Source organism: Aspergillus tanneri, assembly GCF_003426965.1.
Source record: "Aspergillus tanneri strain NIH1004 chromosome Unknown AapTan_3_pilon_pilon_pilon, whole genome shotgun sequence".
NCBI lineage: Eukaryota > Fungi > Ascomycota > Eurotiomycetes > Eurotiales > Aspergillaceae > Aspergillus > Aspergillus tanneri.
In genome coordinates this window covers 3,683,629-3,702,010 of record NW_022984630.1, presented here as the reverse complement: position 1 = coordinate 3,702,010, position 18,382 = coordinate 3,683,629, and the positions used below count along the sequence as shown (strand labels likewise).

The 18,382-nt window shown below is 48.0% G+C and overlaps 6 protein-coding genes across 6 annotated transcripts; 4 read left to right on the top strand and 2 right to left on the bottom strand.

Annotated features, from left to right (window-relative positions):
* Positions 1 to 992: 992 nt before the first annotated feature.
* ATNIH1004_005052 (ANP1/MMN9/VAN1 family protein) lies at positions 993 to 4,729 on the top strand (the record flags this gene model as incomplete). Its single annotated transcript, XM_033569712.1, has 7 exons — positions 993 to 1,045; positions 1,107 to 2,190; positions 3,032 to 3,411; positions 3,514 to 4,145; positions 4,203 to 4,250; positions 4,298 to 4,513; positions 4,563 to 4,729. The coding sequence occupies 7 exons, from the start codon at positions 993 to 995 to the stop codon at positions 4,727 to 4,729; spliced, it is 2,580 nt and encodes an 859-aa protein (XP_033428518.1).
* Positions 4,730 to 5,683: 954 nt separating this feature from the next.
* Positions 5,684 to 6,882, bottom strand: ATNIH1004_005051 (uncharacterized protein; the record flags this gene model as incomplete). Its single annotated transcript, XM_033569711.1, has 6 exons — positions 5,684 to 5,954; positions 6,016 to 6,104; positions 6,252 to 6,503; positions 6,558 to 6,623; positions 6,686 to 6,827; positions 6,875 to 6,882. The coding sequence occupies 6 exons, from the start codon at positions 6,880 to 6,882 to the stop codon at positions 5,684 to 5,686; spliced, it is 828 nt and encodes a 275-aa protein (XP_033428517.1).
* A 2,041-nt stretch (positions 6,883 to 8,923) lies between these two features.
* Positions 8,924 to 9,622, top strand: ATNIH1004_005050 (HPP family protein; the record flags this gene model as incomplete). The annotated part of the gene is made up of 1 exon (XM_033569710.1): positions 8,924 to 9,622. The coding sequence occupies one exon, from the start codon at positions 8,924 to 8,926 to the stop codon at positions 9,620 to 9,622; it is 699 nt and encodes a 232-aa protein (XP_033428516.1).
* A 3,285-nt stretch (positions 9,623 to 12,907) lies between these two features.
* Positions 12,908 to 13,526, top strand: ATNIH1004_005049 (uncharacterized protein; the record flags this gene model as incomplete). The annotated part of the gene is made up of 4 exons (XM_033569709.1): positions 12,908 to 12,984; positions 13,098 to 13,153; positions 13,276 to 13,439; positions 13,497 to 13,526. 4 exons carry the CDS (start codon positions 12,908 to 12,910, stop codon positions 13,524 to 13,526), a joined length of 327 nt encoding a protein of 108 aa, XP_033428515.1.
* Positions 13,527 to 13,654: 128 nt separating this feature from the next.
* ATNIH1004_005048 (acyl--CoA ligase) lies at positions 13,655 to 15,364 on the bottom strand (the record flags this gene model as incomplete). The annotated part of the gene is made up of 4 exons (XM_033569708.1): positions 13,655 to 13,750; positions 13,802 to 14,676; positions 14,728 to 14,764; positions 14,819 to 15,364. 4 exons carry the CDS (start codon positions 15,362 to 15,364, stop codon positions 13,655 to 13,657), a joined length of 1,554 nt encoding a protein of 517 aa, XP_033428514.1.
* Positions 15,365 to 15,806: 442 nt separating this feature from the next.
* Positions 15,807 to 17,696, top strand: ATNIH1004_005047 (putative G-patch DNA repair protein (Drt111); the record flags this gene model as incomplete). Its single annotated transcript, XM_033569707.1, has 5 exons — positions 15,807 to 15,996; positions 16,095 to 16,511; positions 16,565 to 17,394; positions 17,450 to 17,542; positions 17,598 to 17,696. The coding sequence occupies 5 exons, from the start codon at positions 15,807 to 15,809 to the stop codon at positions 17,694 to 17,696; spliced, it is 1,629 nt and encodes a 542-aa protein (XP_033428513.1).
* Positions 17,697 to 18,382: the final 686 nt, after the last annotated feature.

Here is an 18,382-nt window from a genome sequence, read left to right as displayed (position 1 = left end):
AGACAATGGGAACGTTTTGGATCATGGAACGCTATTCTCGAGTGGAACGCAGCACTGCCGGTTGTGAGGAGAAATATAATAAAATAATCAGAAGGGAAGGAAGAGAAATCCAGATCGTTGGCCACAGACTATTGAGGACATCGATGCAAGGGGAATCGATATCCTTGGACCTGTGTAGGAGATCGAAAAACCCGCTGTAGCGGTGACAAATCAAGGGACTTGAAGTAGCCCATCTAGTCTTGTGAGTGGTGAACTCTGGATATCGCGATCAGAGCACGTTGATTCGTCGATCTGGCCGCCCGTTTGTGATAGAGATTCTGTTCTGGAGGGCTATCATGGTATAGGGTTCCACTGTCGAACTCTGCCGGAATCTTCTTGGTCTTCCGAGAAGAACATCCAGTATGTATCCATCTAGTAGGTACAGAGTATCTAGAAGCATGATCGATGCCATCAGAGCCTAATTGGCATCTGACTTCCTTCCCTGTTGAGGGCGTCGCAGATCTGGATGATACATCCTGGATCAGTACTTTCTATGTCGATAGATTGCTGTAGTTCATCGTAGTCTGAGCGCCATCCTCTCGCTCTCCCCCGACCAAACCCCTCGTTCACTTTTCTGCATTCGTCTCGAGATATAAAACATGCAGCGGATCGCTCCGTATCCCTGGGGAAGTTCGTCTTTTCTGTCCCTCGTGGATTGTCTCCCTTTATTGCTTGCTCGCCATAGCAACCTCCTCCTTGATTGTATTATTGTGTCTGACTCCTGACTTGTCCGTATAATTGACGTTTATTATTCTATTTTATAATTTTTTTTTTTTTTTTTTAAGGAAAGAAATTTAATAATTATTCCACTATCAGCATTGTCTACTTTTGTCCAGACTCCTTGATCTCATACATATACCGATATCCTATCCACTCCAACACATATATATAAGACACATCTCAGACATACAGGTTCAGACAGAGACATACAGAAATCCCACCTACCAACGGACATGTTTGAAGACATGAGTCCAATTACGGAAGTCTCTCAACGCTGCTCTCTTCCGTGAGTTTGTCCTTGCCTCCCAGGTCTATGTGGAAATGAATGACTGACAGGTCTCACATAGTGGTGTGCGGTCTATTTCTAATACTCCCGCAGCTGCAGAAATGACTGAAGACCGTCGGTTACCGCCGCTACCACGCGTCGAACCATTGCCTCGGGGTCCCTTTAACCCCTTTAATTCCACCGTGCTGGCTCATGGTCCCCCCAGCTCTCATGACGCGCTCCCCGTCAAGACATCGTCATGGACCGGGACCGAACACATAGTGACCCCTCCATCTCCCGCCAACTCCGCCGATAGCTCGTGGACGGAATCCTTGCAGCAGCACTCGCACCGGAATTTCGAATTCCCCCAGGAACTGACCCCGGCCGACCTGCTGAGCCTGATTGCCCCGAGGCAGATCAACCGCAAGCCTCCTTTGCAGCAGCTGTGCGGCCGCAAGCGCAAAGGGAGTCTGATCTCGGACTCGGACGACCAGCGCGAGAAACACCGCATTGCGGAGGGGAACCGGCGAAAGAACCTGAGTCTTTTGCATCGCGAGCTGGACGCCCGCATCCATGATTTCTTCCTCGAGCGGGCGGGATGGAACCCGGCCAAGAGTCTGCCCGAATCCAAGGAGCACATCGTGCAGGGGGCCATCTACCTGATCGACTTCATGCTCCTGGTCATTGTGCATCTGATCCGACAGGAGAATGAGATGCCTCGACAGCTATCGGAGAAGCTCCAGCCGCAAATCCGGTGCATGCAACTGCAGCAGCTGGTGTCGAACCTGCAGGAGCAGAACCAAACGGCGCAGCAGCAGATCAAGACCCTAAAGCAGGAGAATCAAATGCTGGAGGAGCGCAACCAGGCTCTTGAAATCCAGCTGAAGTCTTACGAGCATATGTTCCGCTCACCCAAGACGGAGCACTCGACCCCCCAAGCACTGGCTCCGCTTCCTGATCACCGGCCACGTCATATGCTGCCGGGTCTGCGCGTCTTCTGCGACGAGATCACCGCCACCAGCGTGGATGCGTCGCGGTCGGAGCCCCTGACGGCTTCTTCGTCGCAGTCCTTTCCTCCTTTGATCAGCCATACTCCTCCCATGACGGGGCCGTCGTCGCCTATTTTTCCCCAGGCCTATTCAGTGGTGCCTTCACGGCGTCAGTCGGTGATGCCTTCGCCCTAATGGGATTCTTCTGTGATGAAATTTGTTTCCTTGAATATCTATATCGTATAGACTGGGGATGATTTGGAGCCAATTTCCCTTTTCTTCTCTTTCTTTTGTAGCATAGCGTGTGCATTGTATCATTTCCGGACATTATACAGGATATTTTGGATCTCCCTTTCTCTCATTTCTACTTTATTTTTGATGTACATCAAGACCAAAAAAAGTTGGTTAAGTACTATGGGTGTTTGTTGATCCTTTATATAATTAATTCTGTTCACTGTGCATATTGGAGGGGGTCCGCCTGCTATTGTTGACTCTATTTTCTACATACTGACATGTATAGTCCATTTCGGTTTTTCTTTTGTTTCTTCTCTTCCGTCCTTTCTTTTGTCTATCTCATTAGATGTGACTTATGGCGTTATGGATATAGAGAACGATAGAATCTTATATAACTGCTTAATAACAAGTGAAGAGCGTAGTCATCAGCTATAAAAAGCAACCAATCAGTCTGCAGCCCGTCAGGTCCAGCAAATTGAATTGCCAAAGAATAAATCAATTCATTCATTCATTTCTCTCCTTTTTTCTTCTCGACTTCTCTCGACGGTCGGTCCATTCGTTTACCATTCGTTTTTGTTTTGATTCATTTGCTTTGATTTCTTGGGATTTTCATCTTGCCCGTTTCTAGGCCTTGCCGCCCAATCCCGCAATCTTTTTTTTTTTTTTTTTTTTTTTTGGAAGGGAAAAAAACCCTTTCTCGACGATCGCGGACTTCCCCCCTTCTCCATATTCGCTTTATCGACGTCCTTCCGCGTCGTCCATCGTCCTGATCGAACCGCATCAGATCTCCTCGAGGTTCATTGCCATCCTCAATCAGAGCCGTTCGCCCTCTCTACGGCAGACTACGGTCGCACCCTTTTCCTCTCCGGCCCGCCTCGTCCCCCGTCGACCCTATCGTCAGCCAACGTCGCTCCCGCGATCGCCGCCTGTCATAGGCGTCGACTGCTTTTCACCCATCGAAAACCACTCCATCGCCTCCGATTTCTATCCTACTTCCACCTCTCTCGCTCGCGAAGATGCTTCTCCCCAAAGGTGGCGTGACGTGGAAGTCAGCCAGGGCGAGATTGCCTCCATGGAGGGCAATTCTATTCCTGGTGACGAGGACTCGCTTTCTCGTCTCGGTCGCTCTCACGGGTTTGATGATTCTCTTCTGGCGTGGAATTAGTCGGTCGGCGTCCGAGATGCAAAGGTAAAACAGTCTTTTGTCTTTCTCTTGTCCGAGATACGTTTCGTCTGCCTTACAGGGCTAACGGTTGATGCGACTAGTTTCTACTGTTACGGTCCCCCGAAATCGCCCATGGAGATGTCCCTGAACGAGATGGTCGAATGGCACGGCCATGTTCAAGCCCCTGTGCTCCTCAACCACCACGAGCCGTACGTTGTCAATTCCACCACCATCAACCAGGTCGAACTCGATCCTATCGCCTCCACCCCCCAGGCGGCCAAAAACGGCGAGCGTGTCCTCATCTTGACCCCGTTAAGGGACGCGGCTGCTTACCTGGAGAAGTACTTCGAACTGCTCTACAAGCTGAGCTATCCTCACAATCTCATCGACCTGGGGTTCCTCGTCGGCGACTGCAAGGATAATACCCTGGAGATTCTGATGTCGGAGCTCAAGCGAATCCAGGAGGAACAGGGTGATAAGGTTGCGTTCCATAGTGTAACGATCGTGAAGAAGAATTTCGGCGCCGGTATTGATATGAGCGTCGAGGACCGCCATTCCTTCGCCGCTCAAGGACCCCGTCGGAAGGCCATTGGTCGCGCTCGCAACTATCTGCTCTACTCGACTCTGAAGCCGGAACACTCCTGGGTCTACTGGAGAGATGTTGATATCACCGACAGCCCGGAGACCATCATTGAAGATTTCGTCGCGCATGATCGCGATATCCTTGTTCCCAGTATGTCATTTCATTTCATTTATATTTTCTTTCTCAGAACGAAGCTGATTCTGGTAGATATCTGGTTCCATCGGTATAAGGACGGTGTGGACATTGAGGGTCGTTGTAGGTAGCTTCATTCCTCACAAATGACCTCCGCTTACAGTTGACAGTTGACTACAATTCGTGGGTTGAGTCTGACAAGGGTCGGAGACTCCGTCAGACCTTGGACCCCGACACTGTATTGGCCGAGGGCTACAAGGAATATGACACTGGCCGAGAATACCTGGTTGGCATGGGCGACTGGAGGAAAAACAAGGATGTAGAAGTTGAGCTGGACGGAATTGGTGGTGTCAACATTGTGGTCAAGGCCGACGTCCATCGTTCCGGTACGCAGCCTCCCCGTGCTAACCTAAGGCTGGCTCTAACGCTGTCCAGGAATCAACTTTCCCTCGTACGCCTTTGAGAACCAGGCGGAGACCGAGGGATTCGCACGCATGGCCAAGCGCGCCGGGTATCAGGTATACGGCCTGCCGAACTACGTCGTCTGGCACATCGACACCGATGAGAAGCCAGGTAACCTTGGAGGTCGCAAAGCGTACTAATGGGCCTCGACTGGGTTAGCTGCGCTTATTTGTGTGTTCTACCAGCACCAAATACCCGATTACGTGTACAGCCGATGCTATTGCGTGGTCGCCATTATTCTATTTTCTATTATCTATTTTCCTTTTTCGGTTCTCCCAGTTTTGTCGCATTTCACTACAGGATCTCAAGATTCCGGTAATATTCTTCACGTTGCATGCAGGGATAATTTTTATTTTTTTTTTTCATTTTTTATTTACTCGGCGCTACGGAGAACAGGTGATATTCAGCGGTATTAGGCTCATAGAGTGATGGTTGATTTGAACTCTTGGCATGGCTGGAGCCGAGCTGTGCTATGACTCTTCTGCGTTGGAGGCCCTGTGGGGTTGGGTCGTGTCTATCATGTCTTGGTTCTTGGACTGATATTGCACTATTCTGGTTGCAGTCGTTCAGTCAGTTCGGTTCAGTTGCATAACTAGGAGAAGCAGGCAGAGCCAAGAAGAGAAGGGAGACAGGAGAGTGGTCACGACAGACCGAGGACACGTTGATTGCCCGAACGCAAGAAAGACACCATTGGTGTCCATGTATATATGTACCAGATTAGACATGGATTCTGTCTACTACTATTTATCTGAAGTAGAATAAGTACGGATACTTATAATTAGTAGCTGATACCCGTAAGAATAATAGTCATAGTACATAGTATCTATCTATCTCTTTGAGATCTTTATTATATACATAGTATAACCAGAGTATAATAATATCTAGTTATTTAGCGCCTTTCTTAATCCTTAATACTAAAACTACCCATATCCATAGGTAGACACTGTACATACAGAAGGATAACCCCGGAGCGGATCTGTTCCGGCTTTGCATTAATCCCCAGCTGATATACAGGAGTTTTGTGTATATTGTACCTATATCTAATCATACTAGTCATCCATATTCAGATAGCTAATATGCATATCTAGACTACTTTAATCACCCAGTTGGCAAATCTTATATTCAATGCATTGAAATTCTATACCAGACCATGGCTCAGCCTTCTTAAGCAACTTGGCCATGTTCTCATGACGTGGTGTCAACTTGACACGGAATGGCACCGGAGACCGACTAGAGAGTCTATCATATTCCTTCAGATCAATAGGTTCACCCGGCATCTCATGCATATCGAACGCCAACGGCATGCGCGAAATTGTCAGCCAGATCTCCCGCTCCGCTACGATCATACCAGGACAGATCTGGCGACTAGAATGCGAAGTATCAGTTGATTTGCTTTCGGAATTGAAATATGTAGGGACGAGCTTACCCGGCACCGAATATCCAGTGGTCACGCTGCATCGAGTCCGCCATGTTGGCACTGTCGGCGGATGTGAGGGTGTCGATGTATCGTTCGGGCTGTAGATGATTAGTTAGTTTTTTAGAATTTTTTTTTTTTAAAAAAAAAAAAAAGGGGAGGGGGGAAGAGGAGCTTACATCGAACTTTTCAGGCTTGGAGTACCGCGTAGGATCATGGTGCATCGTTCAGCCGTTCAGAACTACTACAGTATCCTTGGGAATATACTGGCCGCGGTAGACAAAGTCTTCGCTTGCAACGTGCAGGGTTCCCAGCAAAAACGGGCTGTCAACCCGTTCAACCTCTTTGATAATGGCATGGCAGCAGGGGAGATTCTTCTCGTCTTCAATATCAGGCAAACGATTGCGTCCGACCACCCGGTCAATCTCCGCCTGCGCCTTCTTCTGGATCTCGGGATAGGCGCGAATTAGCGGAGAGAACCATTGCATGACAGCCACGGTCTATACCAGGATGTTAGTAGAAGAGACGCAAGATTGTTACTCGTGCAAGCTTACCGTCTCGACACCGCCAATCATTAAAGAAGAGGCTAGAATTGCCATGTCCAAGTCGTCCAACTGCTCCTTGCCACGGACTTCGCACATTGTCTTAGCAAGACAGTGGGGAACCGCTGTCCTATTTTCACCTTGCGTTCAACGTCCTTAATGAAGCCTCCGTAGATCTCAACGAGGCCGTGGTGAAGCTTCCTGCTACGTCTGTGAGGGTTGGGTAGGCGCCGCAGGAGTTGGAAGAAATCCACCAAGTTGGACATAGGACCAGCGCAATTCCTGCTATTAGTTAATATTCGATGTGATTTCCTTGGCACCGTGAGAACTCAGACATCGCGACTGAGCTTCAAGGCAAGCTTAACAACGGGATGATGCGTGCGGAAGCCAAATGTAATCGTTGTCATGTTATTTAGAGAGCGGCCGGCATGAGGCTGAACAACATATTAGTCTAGGCTGATCATAATTCGACATGTAGACATTCACGTACTTGAGGATTGACCGGAGTTCGTCCTTTCTGGCTCTTGTCAAACAGTGTCATACCAAGGACATGGACTCGCGGTCCAGGATGCCGGAGTGAGAATCAACGGTACGCTGATACAACCATATGGCTGCAATACGACGATTTTTACGCCTAGAAGTACAAGCAACGGTGTCAGTGAAGGTGCGATACAGGCAAGACATTGCCGTTTCCCACATCAAATTAGCAATGTGCGGATCCTAGACAATAACAAACAGCTGGTTTCCTAGCCAGACCGAGTAGAGCTCTCCAATTTTTTTTTGCCCAGTAGTCTAACTTAAGTTCGTAGTATCTGGTCTAGAAAAGGAAACAGCCTAGATGGGAACCTATCAGTAGTAATCAATGCAGGCCTGGAGGCTCATAAAACGTACCGACAATAGGCAATCCCCGTGCACCCTTGGGGATTTTGTGGTCTTGTCATCACTCAAGGGCCATACAAGAAATAGAGCACCAGACCCAGCCATGCAGTGAAGGCCTAAACAAATGGAGTCAACGTTTCCGATCCAAAGAATACCCCAAGCGGAGAAGAGGAGACGGTCACCACAGGGACAGCTCCGGCGAAGAGTTCGGTGTTATTGAGTACACTGGCCATCTGGAATTAAGCAAGCGGCGCAGGGTTGAAGACTTCGTCATCGTGAGAGACACCAACAGCTTTATACTTTAGCAACTAGGTCAATTTCTTGCTTCGAAGCGGTCAGGAAAATCCTAAAGGAAATAAATAAAATAAAATAAACATGCTCCTTCAATGGTCCCCGATGATACTCAGGTAAGTGGTAACCAACACCATTGTTATACTCCGGAGTATTTCCTAATTCTTATTGCAATCGGCGTCAAAGGATTTGGGGAAAACACCCTGCAATAGCCTATGACAATAAGCCTGTATACTCTGAATTTACAAGTTCTGTCCCGTTCTCATTGGTAGCCGTTGGGCTTCTGGATCGGGGGGAAGTTATTTTCGACCTTCTAGCGTTGGAGATGGCTATCCTAAGACCACCAGTATCACAGCCGGTATCATAATATACTCCACCCTCTGTGACGCAGGCTAAGCCCTTACACGAGTTGATTGTTTCGTCATTTAGTTTTACGCCATTAGCGCTCATCATGATCAGAATCACCTGCGACATTCATGAATACTATGGAACTATGCTGAGAAGCACAAGCTGGGTACCTTGCGTCATATTGAATCTAGAACATCAAGGTGTTAGACACACTTATGGCTACCGTTTCGTATTCATGATTACAACGCAGTTGTCGACATGTCTAGAAAAGGCGCTAGTCTCCTATCTATCGTAGACTTGGTCTCGGGGGAAGGAGGGAGGACAACGAGAAACGTTTCATGAACTGATATTTCCTAACTGAGGATACTCAGCACAGACGTCGGACATGCCCGCTACGAACATCGGAGGTAGAAATACCTCGTCATCAGGACATTCCATTGTTTACCAGCCCGGTCCCTTGCAGAGCCGCGGTTATCACCGACTCCAACATCTCCACTACCTTACTTTTGGTTAAGACCCTGGGGCCAAACTACCAGCGCAGGTCCACGGTCAACAGAACCATCCTGAAGGAGACGGGAAGTCGAGATATCTCCGTTGGATATTCCACTTTAAGGATTGAAGTTGCCTGTAAGGAGGAAGAGTGCATTCTGCATGTTGACGGATCTGACGTGAGGGCTCCACAGTTTCCAGAAAAGGATTCCGCGGCAAAAAAAATAAAAAAAAATAAATACAGCCTAGTCCAAGGAAAGGACATTAAGCTAAGAAACATCTATATAGTTTGTCGGATCCCTCCGTCTTTTCCTATGCATATCGTTTCTTCTCCTTCGTCAACTGCTCGCTTTCCCCTACCAGCAATTCAAATGCCTGAACAGTCTCTTTTAGCCCGACTTCCCCGATGGCTCAGTCACTGGCTTGGCTATCGTCCAGACCCCCCCAAGCCTCTACCGCAATATTTGGTCTGGTTCTGGTCTTTCATTTCCGCATTCTGTGGGCTGTCGGTGTTACAGGCCCTCTTCAATTACTCCCAGTACTTCATCGACCGGGGAGTGCCTGGGATTATAGCCTCCTATGTCAGTATTTTCTCTCTCCCCTCTGTTATGATTGCCACTAACACTAAGAAACGTCAGGGAGCGTCGGCGGTTCTCGTCTTTGGTGCAATTGAGAGTCCGCTGGCTCAACCTCGCGCCTTGATCTTTGGTCATTTCCTGAGCGCGTTGGTCGGGGTCTGTATCACGAAGCTGTTCAGCTTAATTCCAGACGAGGAGAGATTCAACTCGGTGCGATGGTTGGCCGCATCACTATCATCTGCCATAGCGATTGTGGTCATGCAGATCACGCAAACCACCCATCCTCCAGCAGGTGCGACTGCTCTGCTCCCGGCGACCAGTGATGCCGTGTGGAATCTGTCCTGGTACTTTCTGCCTGTGACCCTACTGTCTTCTACCATGATTCTTGCCGTGGCGTTATTGGTCAACAACATCCAGCGCCGGTATCCCACGTTCTGGATTGCTCCACCCAAGCCGAAAGCCGCCCTTCCCCAGACAAATCCGCCTAAATAATAGGTATCAGGCGATGTGTTCCGGCCGGGTTGAATGCTCGTCACTCTATTCCGAAATTCCAAGAACGGAAAGGGAGCGACCTGAGGTGGTACCATCTACTGGCAATAATAACTCAGATTGACTATTCGCTTCGAACATAGTTACATTCATAAACAAGTTGAGGATGCGTTGTTTCGTTCTACCCTGCAGACATAGTCCACATTACACTTCTATGGGAAGCCGTCCGAAATCATGTAACGGTTTAGAGACACCGAGAGACATATGGAGGATTCTATCCATTCCAGATGGAACCGTTGGCTATAGAATTGTCTCGAGGTGACTCATAGATTGGTAGGTGAATGTATCTCGTTTCGGGATTTGGGATCTGGGCTGGTAGTAAGACTCTCATACACCACAAGCAATCACCGAGCCAGCTGAATCCCGCCGGGGTTTGCTTTAAGATTATTATTATTAAATTGGTCGGACTGTTTAATGGTCGATCACCGGGCCGACCGATCCAACCAACGGATCCGACAACTCTCCATTTCAACGGACAAAATTACCTGTTGATGGACGCATCTAGGTCCCACGCTAATAATACAATTTCAGGCTAGAATCTTATATTATCAGCGTGTTCTATCCCGGGAAACAGAGCCGGCAGCTATACTCGGCAAATTTACTCCGTGCTTTCTACGGAGTACACTGCATATGTATACTGAAGGGCGCGACACTTCTCCGCTGTGTACGTCAATCCTTCCAGTTCATTTTCAGACGTGTTTCCCTTTTAGGAGAACCAGACGAGGACTTCAAGTTACGAGGCCAGTTGTAGCCCTGGATGCCTGAATTGGAAGTCTAGCGTTGCGAGCCCTCGCTGCCTATGTAAAAAAAGACAGCGCCATTTTGCTGATTTCCCTGTTTATTTAATTCTTCTGTCGTTTATACAGGAAACAGCCACACCTTTTCTTAATTGGTCCCATACCACGCCATAAACTTGAAGACAGAGGACAACAAAACAAGCCCTCCCAAATGAATATCTGCTCTCCGACATCTAGAAACGAACCACGTTCCATTTCACCACCTGCTACAACATCAGTATACCAGATAAATTATTACGTAGGCGGTAATTTACAATCTTGGACCCTCTGTTCGCTTGGTTCAATTCGAGGGTAACCTGCCGAACCCAGAACTCTCCGAAAGATATCTTGTATGTACGGATCACCGAAGCAGCCAGACACTAACTCATGTAGGTCTGCCAATAGGAAAGACCTAACATGTCTGACCTGGTGGACTTGAAACAGTACCCGTTTATAGAACACGAGATGCGGAGCTGCGGGCCCGCATAACCCTAACTGCCCATCCGCAAAGCTTAACGGAACTCGACTAAAGATAATGTGTGAAGGAGAAAGGGATATCGGCTATACGGTGGAGAGGAATGATTGTATTCTGTGTAGTCAATTCGTGGGATTTAATGAATTCTATGTATAGGCGACATAGCATAAATTTAGAACCTTATTCTTGCAATTTGTCAAAGCTACAGAACGAAGATTCCGAAATTCGCTGTCTTTATTTGGCACTGGAATATCCCTATTAAAGTGCCTGGGCCTTTGTGCCTATACATATTAGACTATGATCATGAGCTCTACCCTACCAGAAAAGAGACTTGCCGGTCAGGGGGATTTCTGTATCTTTCCTGTAGCAGGCACTGCGTGATATCCACTAGTTGCCCAAGAATCTTTGTAATCTTTGCCGTGTTGTTGCCTGAAACCCAGCTTGTTATCTCTAATCTGATAAACAATATATTCAAGTAGATCCTGATAGCGACTCTTAGGATACAATACAATTAGTCTCGCCAAAATGCAGGCTTCTAGAAATATTCTTCTTGGATCAAAAATAGATTGATCTCAGATTCTCTTAAAAAATTTATTAGCTGTTCGCAGCTCACGGCACAGATTTTCGGTTTTCAGTCAGATATAAACAAAATATACTGTTTTTAAATGTACATGTAGAAAGTATTGTTACATTTTGATTGTTCTGCTGGCATCCACCACGAATAGGTATCCAATCTAGTTATAATAGTAGACTGGATATGTAATATACCCTTGGTATTTATACAACTAGATTTCAGCAATATAATTTGTTCTATTTATTATCTGCTGTATTTTGGAGTGCCGATTGCTGACATTTTGAACCTTAGAAGCAGTATAATTGCATGTTTCACAGCGAGTAAATCATAATAAGGGTAAAGAGTGTCTACGCAAATCCACCCACTGTGACATTAGTAGCAGTATCTTAGTCCTGTGCTATGAAGCGCCGATAGCTCCTGCAGCTGCATTGGCTTTATAGGATGTGAGATAATCTGCCCTGCTATACATTGCCGCATAAAAATTCCACAATAAGTCAAATAGCAAAAGATGGCCCATTGGACATATGTAATTCAATGCTTTTCTTGCAGGTTTAAATAGTTGATATTATCCGTTTCAGATGTGTACAGCACACAGAATATAATATCTGCTGTTGGTTTTCTACCAATATTATATTTCTGAACGGTATATTCATGACGCTTTAGTCCCTGCCAAAATTATATTAGAACTGGAAAAAGGGTTGGTAAGCTGTTTCTAGTGAGTATATTTAGTTTTATTTACGATGTACTGTATTTATTTGTGATATACGTTTTAGACTTGTCCCATAACACCCAATCGCAACCTGACTTCTCAAAACAGCGCATTATTTAATTATTCTGTGTACATTCAAACGTTCTTCAATCTGACTTTTATCGCACATTCGAGGGTCGTATAAAGTTTGCGCTTAAGCAGTAAAAACTGGTATAGAACGCATAATCATGAAAATTTTCTCACCTATACATAGAGGCAATAAGATACACATATGCACTCTTCTGTACACCTGATGCATGTACTACATATAGAACTGTTATCGAATTGTGGGCAACGTATAAAATTCAAAATAATCCGCTCCTATGGATATCTTCTATATCAAATGCCAAAACAAGAGTTTAGGATCGGATGTGTGAGCTGGATGATGCCATGAGCGGCACCAGCTACCAACCCAATCACCAAGCAACATAACCTCCCCCTGCAAGGCCCAAAAAAAAAAAAAATAGATGCATAAACATTCCCCTTGGAATACCCTGCTTGGTCCCGCCTACCATGTGCCTGTGGATAGAATCGGTTATTCCCCGAGGCCAAGCCCATCTACCCCACTTCCAATGTTTCCCAATCATCAATCGATGACTCGAACAATCCTCATTCTCAATCAATCACCCAGATAGATCAAAATACAGTCCACGCAATGGCTCCTAAAAACGAGTACATCTGCATCATCCCTGATAAACCAGGTACACTGGAGACGCGGTTCGCGGTTCGCCCGTAAGTTCTATCTTGCTTGTCTGCCTTCCGCTAGATTGGAGACCAAATCTACACCGTCGATTCATGGAATAGGAACTGGGAAGTATATACGTTGATAATATTGACTGATGTAGACAACATCTGGAAAATATAAAACCTCTTGTAGAGGCTGGATTGGTTTTTATGGGTGGTATGTTCTTCTCTTTCTTATTTTTCACAGTGCCTTGCCCGTTGCTGGTGTTTGCTGGACATACTGGAGGTATTGTAAAAAACAACAAGAAGTATGGGACTAATCAACGATGTTTTATCAAGGCGCCATGCTTGATTCCCACCCTGTGGAAGGTCAAACCCCCCCAGTCAACGGAAGTATCGTCATGTATGTGGGGGAATCCAAAGACGAGGTTCTGGACCTCATTAGGAAGGATATCTATACTACGTCTGGAGTGTGGGATTTGGATAAAGTGCAGATTATCCCGGTATGTCTGTTTTCGTTCTATTTTGTTATTCTGATTTCCTTTTGCTGATGTGTATAGTTTAAATCTGCTGTGAGGGTGTCGATGTAGTAGTCGTTCTTTCTCTTTCTTTTTAAAGGGGTCATTGTGTTGTATTCATTGAATAACGCTATAGAACTGATGGTTTAAGATATGTATCAAGTACCTTTGTGGATAGTTCTACAAACCGATGCATTAGGCTATAGCTTCGCCTTTGGCGTCAACATCGTCTCTGCTACCTTGCGTCGTTGGATTTTGCCCGTGGCCGTTTTGGGGATCTGCGCAACGAGCCAGACCTTTTGCCACGCATGTTAGATCCCTATCTCATAGTATTTGACTTGACTCACCTTCTTTGGCGTCTTGAATTTTGCCAATCTACTACCAACCCACCCCTTTAGTTCATCATCGGTTGCTGTTCTGCCGCTCTTCACCACGACTGCAGCCCCGATATCTTCTCCATAGTGTCCCTCATCGGGGATTGCGAAACACACTGCTTCCGCGACCTTGGGATGTTGTAGCAGCGTGTTGTCCAGCTCAATGGGACTGATCTTCTCGCCTCCTTTGTTGATTAGTTCTTTGATACGGCCGGTAATGATCACGTAGCCACCCGCATCCTTCTTGCCCTGATCTCCGGTACGGAAATATCCGTCCTGCGTGAAGGATGATTTATTGGCCGCCGCGTTGTTCAGGTACCCCTTCGTCACGTTGTCGCCGCGCACGCAGATCTCGGCCTCGGTGCCTTGTGCCACTTCTTTCCCGGCCTGGTCGAGGATCTTAACTTCCACCCCCTGTCCAATCCCAACACTTCCCGGTTGTCGCTTCCTGGGAGGGAGGGGGTTGCTTGTCATCTGATGGGCGGCCTCAGTCATCGCATACGCTTCCAGCACCGGGGCGTTGAATGTCTTCTCCAGGTCCTGGAATGTTTTGGGAGAGAGTGGTGAGGAACAGGAACGAATAAAACGGATCGGGGGAATTGAGTTGGGCAACGGGGTCTTGAGCAGGATCTGGTGGATCGTCGGCACGGCCGTGTACCAGTTGGCTTTGTACGAGACGAAGTCCGACCAGAATTCTGAAGCAGAGAACTTTGGCGGCACAATCACAGATCCTCCAGAGTAAAGTGGTGCAAGGAATGCCGCCAGTAAACCGTGAACGTGGAACAGGGGCATCACCAAGTATGTGCGGTCTTGTGGGGTCAATTGGTACGTATTGCGGATGTTTTCTTCTGCATAGTCAGAAAAATACTGTCACTGAGCTTGGAGATACAGATACGGACTCATGGTTGTAGTGAGGTTTCGATGGGTGAGTGGAACCTGTTTGTGTCAGCATCTACATGATCCTTGGGCAGGTAAACCAATGGTCCGTACAGCTTTGGGCCTGCCAGTCGTTCCACTCGTATGTAGCACGAGCGCCACATCATCTGGTTGTGCATGCTGAACCTCAGCCCCGCCATTACCAGCTAGTTTCCCCGATTCTTTGACGTCCAGAACGACATCCGTGCCGTCCCAATAGCACTCGGCAATCGCCGCATGGTACTTCTGCGCAGCCTGGACGGCCGGACCATTCTGCAGAAACGACCCCTCGGGGATAAGCACCAAGGTTGAGCTAAGATCGTCAATGTAAAATTCAAATTCCTCCCGCTTATAGGCTGGGTTGAGTGGAGCGGCAATGGCGCGCTGCCAGGACGCAGCCAAGAATGCGACGATGAACTCGTAAGAGTTCCCGAGGGCCAGTGACACGGCGCCACCGTGAGCAACCCCGAAGCTAGCGAGCTTGGCCTGGAAATTGGTGACATTGGCATACAGTTGTTGGTAGGAAATCGACAGTGGTGTTGGGGCCTTGGGAACCAGGATGGCCAGATCAGCGCTGTCAGATGAGAAGGACCGGGCCAAAGTATTCGCAGCAGTAGTCATCTTGTGGATAATCTCCGCCGTACTCCGTACGACGTCTTGGCTGTCAGGGATTAGGAATGAAGAACGTAGCAGCTAAGCTTAATAGGAAGTACCAGTACTGTTACTACGGAATGGAAGAAAAGAAGAAGAACTTGGGGGATGGAGGATGAATGCAAGTGTTAACCGAGTAACCCCCTAATTAACCCAGGCAACTCCACGGCTTCCTCCGCATTTCCCTCATGAGTGTGATCGAGCCAGCGAATGCATTTCCGTCTTTCCACGATGACGAACGCATTTCGGACGTTGTTCCGAATCGGCTGGATGTGTCAGCAGGACAGCAAACCAGGCAAACGGGACAAACCAGACAAACAACCGTCGAGATGGCTCTCCATCCTTCAACGTGCCGAATACATGAGCTCTTCTTTTGCTAAAATTATTGTCCACTGCTTTTCCTCATACCACTATGACATCTGATTCGACTCCCTCAAAACCCGGGGGCGTAATCTCGCTGTATGCCAACCTGTTGGATCCGTCTGCGGAGTCAGCCTCGCCTGGGACGATTTCGCGCGCCCCCGTTGTCTTCAAACAAGCTGCGGAGGGCGAAGCGCAGTCGGATGAATCAGCTGCCAAAAAGCAGCAACAGCTCAGTGCCGGTAGATCTCATACCCTCCTTTTATAATCGAGAGTTACATGTTCCGTCTTTATTGGTGATTTGATTGCTCACTTGTCCGTTCCTGGCTTTGGTGATCAGCCTCTCTCCGATTTCAGCCCACAAAAAGACCACAACTCTCAGCTCAGAAGCCCAAAGCGAAACCGAATCTACCCAAGACAGCGCCAGCCCCCGCTCCAGCAGCAGCCCCGGCTAAGTCATCTCTTGCTGATTGGGCCGCTACCGAAGACGACGATGTCAATGGGTTTTACAACGGCCCAAAGAGACAGCGCGGCGGACGTAAAAAGCGCAAGAAGAACCGGGAGGCGCAAGAGATAGTGCAGAACTGGGACGATATCTACGATCCGTCACGACCAAATAACTATGAAGAGTACAAACACAGCGACGAGCAAATATCCGAAGTCCGGGAGTGGAAAGACCGCCTTTACGCACATCGTATAGTGCGGTCGCCCAGCCGAGAGTCGTTGAGCGACGATGAATATAAATCTCGGATGAAACGTGCGTCGAGAACCTTGCATGTTAAATGTAGTTCAGCGGCTGAATTTGTGCAGGACAATTTGCCCCTCCGAGCAGTTTCGCGCCGCCTCCCAACCTCAACGATATACCACCCGCACCACCTGCCGAATCGCCACCGCCGGAGCCTTGTGTTTCTGGCCAAGTTGCCGCGTCCGGAGAGGATGCATTCGCTCGGCGCGCTCGGCTTTCTACTAACCAACATGACACGTCGATGACTGATTATACCGTTCCCGAAGTACCAACTGCCCCTGTTCTGGAAGACCTCACGGGGGAAGATGCCTACAAGCGACGCCTTCAGATGTCAGACGCTGGATCTCAGCCGACGGCTGAGCCTGCTCCTCCGCCTCGGGCTCTGGATGCGCTGCAGCCAGCCTCCGCAACGATATCTCGCGCACCGGTCCGATACGCTCTGCCTCCTGCCCCTGAGGACATTCCCGCCTCGGAAGCCGAGCTTGAGGAAGTTTTTGCCAAGGAGCAGCCAGTGGGTAGCGGATTGGAAGCGGACGGCCAGCGCTCGCTACGACCGGGACAACAAGGATTTGCCGAGCGATTGTTGGCTAAGTACGGTTGGACGAAAGGCTCTGGACTGGGTGCAACAGGCTCTGGTATTGTGAAGCCATTGCAAGTAAAGGTTGAAAAACAGAAGAAACGGCCAGACTCGGAAGGTGGTGGATTTGCTACTCCTGCCGGTAGAGGCAAGATCATTGGCGGTACGAGGAAGAGTGAGGATGACGGTAAGTTTGGACGAATGAGTGAAGTCGTTATCTTGAAAGGCATGCTTGATGGCATGGACCTAGAGGCCGAACTGGAAGGGGACCAAGAAGGCGGCCTGATGCAGGAAATTGGGGAAGAGTGTTCCGAAAAGGTGAGTTTATTGTCGGATGAGATTTGTGGTGAGTATCTAATCTAACCCGGGGCAGTATGGCAACGTTGAGCGAGTCTACATTTCGCATGCCTCAGGGCCTCCTGTACCAGTGTTTGTCAAGTTTACCAACCAGTTATCAGCTCTGCGAGTGGGTTCCCTTTTTGATATTGCCGTCCATCCTGTTACTAATACAATGATGCCAGGCCGTAAATGCTCTGGAGGGACGAATATTTAATGGCAATGCAATCACAGCTCGATTTTTTGACACGCACAAATTCGAGCAGGGTATCTACGAGGAATGATAAACCATAATTTAGCAATGAGTATCACTTCTGCTGCTCACAACTGATCCAATGACATTGCCATATGATACAACAATGAAAGAAATTACCAATTTTGTCAATTACATAACATAGCTTTCTCCTTACTAGAAATAAGCCACGGGAAGAACTCTTGGGGGGGGAGGCGTCAGAATGTAATCCTGTCAAAGAGTTCTAGCCCACGTACTTCCTCACCATTTTCAAGAGTAAAACCTGATGTGGTACCTTGGATTTGGATGCTCTCTTCATGGTCTGAGATGCTATCAGCGGTGGATGATCGATCATCTTCCTCCATCGCCAATGCGTTTCGAAGCGTGCACTCGTAACACATGCCCATCGTGGGGAGGCATAACGCTTCTACTCTGGGGCAGTCGTAGCCTGTTTTGAGGAGGCGATCACATGGGAGGCACCAATTATGGAGAGAATGGGTATGGTAACAAAGAGCATGATACCAGGTGACTTCTTGGCACATTGCCACGGACTTCGTCTGTACATGAATCGTTGACAGGGAGGAAGGGATATTGTAGTTGGGCAACTTCTAGGGGAAAAGATACTTCATCAATGGCTGACTTGGTTGATCGTGTCGGGCTTTTATATTGTAGGACTTGGTAGAATTATGCTACAGGGTACCTAAGGTGGGATTCCCGGAGATGCCCAACAGATGAAGC